Source organism: Nestor notabilis, unplaced genomic scaffold (genome assembly GCF_000696875.1).
Source record: "Nestor notabilis isolate BGI_N333 unplaced genomic scaffold, ASM69687v1 scaffold23076, whole genome shotgun sequence".
NCBI classification, from domain to species: domain Eukaryota; kingdom Metazoa; phylum Chordata; class Aves; order Psittaciformes; family Psittacidae; genus Nestor; species Nestor notabilis.
In genome coordinates, this window is record NW_009931755.1 from 16,702 (window position 1) to 20,953 (window position 4,252).

The window sequence follows — 4,252 nt, forward strand, 5'->3', positions numbered from 1 at the left end:
AGGAATGCAAGAAATGCAAGGAATTCTTTCCAAAAGTTTTGAATACTCTATGGGAAGTCCCACGTTACACCAAGACATCTTCTTCCTTCCTCAGAATCCCTTAAATTGGGGAATGTTTTTAACTGAATAAAACATACTGTGCTGCTTTGGGGCTTTCCTACTGACCTGTGTCCAATTTCATGGGCTATAGTGACACCAAGGTCAAAGCCAGTGTCCTGGGTAATAACACAGCTCCAGAAGGAGGAGCAGACTCCACCTAACTGAGTCACTCCACGCAGCTCCTTGTTTCCATCAGGTAACTCCAGGTCAAACCTAAAGTAAGGAAGACAGAGCAAAGAACCGCTGCAGCTACTGAAGCCTGGTCTAGACACTCAGCTGAATTTATTTGGACTCTCCTGATCTAACTTTGCCAGGCAGCTAACATGTCTTTTGACACATGGAGCTCCCTGTGGCAAGCTGGTAGCAGTGTGCCAGATGGTCCCACGAGTGCACACTGTTCATAATTTGTTGTGATTCTACATTAAAAAAATCCCTATACCCCCGACAAGCAGAACAAAATGACCTAAACCTGCTTGCAAAAGACAGAGCAGTGTCATCATCTCTTTGAAGAAAGAGCATCAAAATAAAGCCATTACACCCAAGAGAAGTTTGCCTTCGACAAATTTAGCTGAGGCAGTTTAGAGCAAGGTGCCTAAAAGTCAGACAAAATGTCAGAGTCAGAGTAGCACTAGGAACCTTCTATAGAGAAACTTCTAGCTACTGTTTGACTTTTCTGCCCACAAAAAGCTGCAGGGGTTTGGCTCAAGTCTGGCTGGTCAGCGCTTGGGGAATATTCCAGTTCCTCAGAAACTGACTAACTGAATTACACTAAGGGCAGGAAAATCAATCACAAGCAGGACATTTCCAAAGGCTCTGTGATGCCCAGCTGCTGGAAGACCCGATGCAAATGACAGCCACTTGCTAATGGCTGGGTGGCCAGTCCCCTCCCAGGGCAGGGGAGCTTCGTTACCTGGTGACGTAAAGGACAAGGTCAGCATGCTGGGGGTCAGAGTCATTCGGGGGGTTGACCTTCTTGCTCCATTCACAAACGCTGATCAGTGAGGAGGTGATATTAGTTGTGATGTTCACCTCTGCCTAGAGCGAAGGCACATGTTTGCACATTTCCTACAGCTTTTAGCAACCACTTGAGCATAGTCCTCCCCACTTACCTCTGGCTCTCTCAAAACAAGCATTTGCATAAGGTGAACCCTGAAATGAGCACCCAGTGAGGCATCTCTCAGCAGCTCTGCCCCCTGATAAGAGACAGAAAAGATTCAATAAAGGAGGCAACTCAGTGACTCCCACTACCTGTTCCCAATGACAGGCTGCATTCACTACAAAGGTAACGCACCTGGTAACCATAAGGGGCAATTATAAAATCATCAGGAAGTACAACATTAAAATACGCACTATAAATGTAAATAACTGTTAATAGATGGGAACTGTTGTTAGACTTGTCAGATACTCTGAAGCAGAGAGAAGAATCTGCATGGAAAACAGTTTCATAGAGTAGGAGAGTGAATGGTAAAGACTTTATTGCAATACACACACAGAAAATGCATAAACAGACATTTAGAGAAATTCTGTAATAGAAATAAAACGTTGAAGTGTGAAATACAAGATTAATTCAGTGGATTTGGTTCAATCTCAGTGAAATCAACAGGGACTGCATCAAGGCTCCGGTGACAGAACTCTTGCTATTGTATCTGACTTACAATATTAGTAATGAAATCAAGAACTACATTTCCTATGTGGGTTTTAAGGCTACAACCCCAACACTTACTAACAACCACTTTTACTCACGCAGCTCCTTGTACAAGGGAAAGTTTGCCATGCAGTGCCAAGGGAAGCAGAGAGGAACACCCTGCACCTGAGCAGTGCTCTGTACTAGGATCAGGTAACCACCACCACCACCTCTGAAAGTGCACTCAAAGAGGTCTGTCTGCTTGGGACACAGTCCGTGACCCTATGAGCTCTCACAATGGGACACCAATCCAAACAGAAATCTACTCACAATGTTCAGGTTGGCAAGAATATACCGCTCCGTGTCCTCTTTGTGGTACAAGTAAACATCTGGACCTGCTATGACCATCAGCTCCAGATGTTTGACAGTTCCCTCAGCCCTCTTCTGCAGGCGAGGGGGAAACCACCCTGCTGAACAGCACAAAGGGACACAGGGAGTTTAAAATGCAAGACAACATAACAGGTCCTGTAGATCCATTCCCTTTTCATGAAAGACTAAAATAACTGAGGTAGGAGACCACTCCTCCAGTTGCTTGCTCAAGTTTCCCACTTCTGTTGATTTCTTTCACTTGCTAGCAACCTTCTGCTATCAAAATAACAAATACCTAAATGAAAACACACTAGTTATGTCTCCATGAGGTGAGAAACATATTCAAGTATACTGCTTGTAGACACCGATTTTTCCTCAGAGCTCATGCAAGCAACCCCCACTACCAGGAAACAGCTTTTCCAAGCAGAACAAGCAAGGCTTCCTTTCCATGTGCATTACCTCTTGCTGTATTTGCCCCTCTCATGGCAATTCTGAAGACAATGTGAGGTCTGGAGAAGCCAAGGTCCTTCAGCAGGGCCACATCTTTGCTTCTGACAGGCCTGATATGAATCTTTTCCTCATCTGCAATGACAACTCCTTGCTAAAGGAGATGAAATTCCATCTGAGTTATTCCAAAGCCATTTACTATCAGTGGAGAACCATGTGCCATATCCTTCCTGCTTCTCCTTTGTAATGCTCAGATTTATTAAACGGACGATTCACACGCTTGGTGCATCAAGCTGCAAAGCTACACGGGCTGTAAAAGCTTGCAAGAATAAGTTCAGTGCATACTCACCAAGTGCCCTTCACAGTAAGTGACTCTACACTTCACCCCAGGGGGTTGCAGTGGATTTCCACCTGCAAAGCAGTTGCCTGGGAATCGCCTCAGTAAGCTAAAGGAAGAGTTCAGCACCTGATTGCTCACAAAGGAAGAGGAAAGGAGGGCATGGTCCTCCCGAAATTCAAAGGCATAGAGCTCTCCCCAGGCCTCAACAGAGCAATGTTGAATACAACAGGACTTCAGCCCAATCTGTTCTTCTTTACAAGGGCAAGTTGGCTCCACAACAACAAACTCGGGTACTGAAAGAAATGAAACAAGACCAGAACAAGGGGAAAGGTTATGAGAAACAATGATAGAAAACAAACGCAATGATCTATCTCCTTAAGAAAAAAATTCTCCCCAAATGACAGCCATGGCTTTGCGGGCTCATCGTGTCAATAGCTAAAGAACTTGCTTTCATGTATTCAAAAGTGAAGTTAATCTGATTGGGAACAGACAAGAGCTCTGGAACTGGCCCCTGATTTATCAGCACTCTTGCTCTCTCGATAAGGAGAGCAGCTCATTTAACAAAGGCTGAGATGCTTTTACTTCCTCACATGTTAAGTATTACTGAGTAAGAATTATCATAACCCAGACAGAGACACAGTGATGAGCATTGAGTGAACTCACAGGTAGACAATCCCCTTTCCTTTAAAGATTTAAGAGTTCAAGACGAATCTTTATTCTGAACTATCATCAATCCAAAGCCAGAATACTAGCTTCTCCATGCGCTAGTTGGTTGGGTTTTTTCCAAACAAACAAGTGCATTTAAAGCTATTTTTAGTCTTCCCGCTCAGAAGACCTGGATCTGTCCATCTTGTAGAAAAATACCAATACAGGGAATGAGGACGGCAGCAGAAACATGCACAGAGTTTTATCATCTCTCCTTCAGCAGACTTTAAATGCTGACCCACTTCTTCAACTGCTTTCACACTGAAACAGGGACTGCCTGAGTAACCAGACTTAGAAGTGCTAAATGCTTGTCAGATCACAGTTCCTTAATACGTGTTCTTAGTGTTATCAAAAATAGAGAATTAGAAATGAACCAACACGTGTTCTAAAATCAAGAAGGAAGTAGCCCTGCATACCATCGGACACCGAGCTGGTTCCAAAATACAAGAAAACATCTTCTGCATCCAAAGCGCCGAGAAATTTCTGTAAGAACAACAACTTTACTGTTTTTTCAAGAAAAACAACCGGATACCGGACTGTCGTTAACTGAACCCAACCTGAAAGCACACAGAGAGCAACGCAACAAGTGCTGCTGCCAAGTTCTCGTGGCTCTGTTTTACACTGAGCACGAGCTGCACAGCAGCCACCCAGCGGAAGCAGCTCTATCT

At 44.2% G+C, this 4,252-nt stretch overlaps 1 protein-coding gene across 1 annotated transcript in view; it reads right to left on the reverse strand.

Moving 5' to 3' along the window:
* The window catches only part of ADAMTS13 (ADAM metallopeptidase with thrombospondin type 1 motif, 13), a gene marked incomplete at its 5' end in the record, with an annotated part of 18,742 nt that extends 14,675 nt beyond the window's left edge, over nucleotides 1-4,067 (reverse strand). The window contains 7 exons of the mRNA XM_010016055.1: nucleotides 166-312; nucleotides 1,010-1,134; nucleotides 1,209-1,292; nucleotides 2,054-2,190; nucleotides 2,552-2,693; nucleotides 2,889-3,172; nucleotides 4,001-4,067. Coding sequence (XP_010014357.1) covers nucleotides 166-312; nucleotides 1,010-1,134; nucleotides 1,209-1,292; nucleotides 2,054-2,190; nucleotides 2,552-2,693; nucleotides 2,889-3,172; nucleotides 4,001-4,067 — 986 coding nt within the window. The remainder of the gene's footprint in view (nucleotides 1-165; nucleotides 313-1,009; nucleotides 1,135-1,208; nucleotides 1,293-2,053; nucleotides 2,191-2,551; nucleotides 2,694-2,888; nucleotides 3,173-4,000) is intronic.
* Between the last annotated feature and the right edge of the window lie 185 nt (nucleotides 4,068-4,252).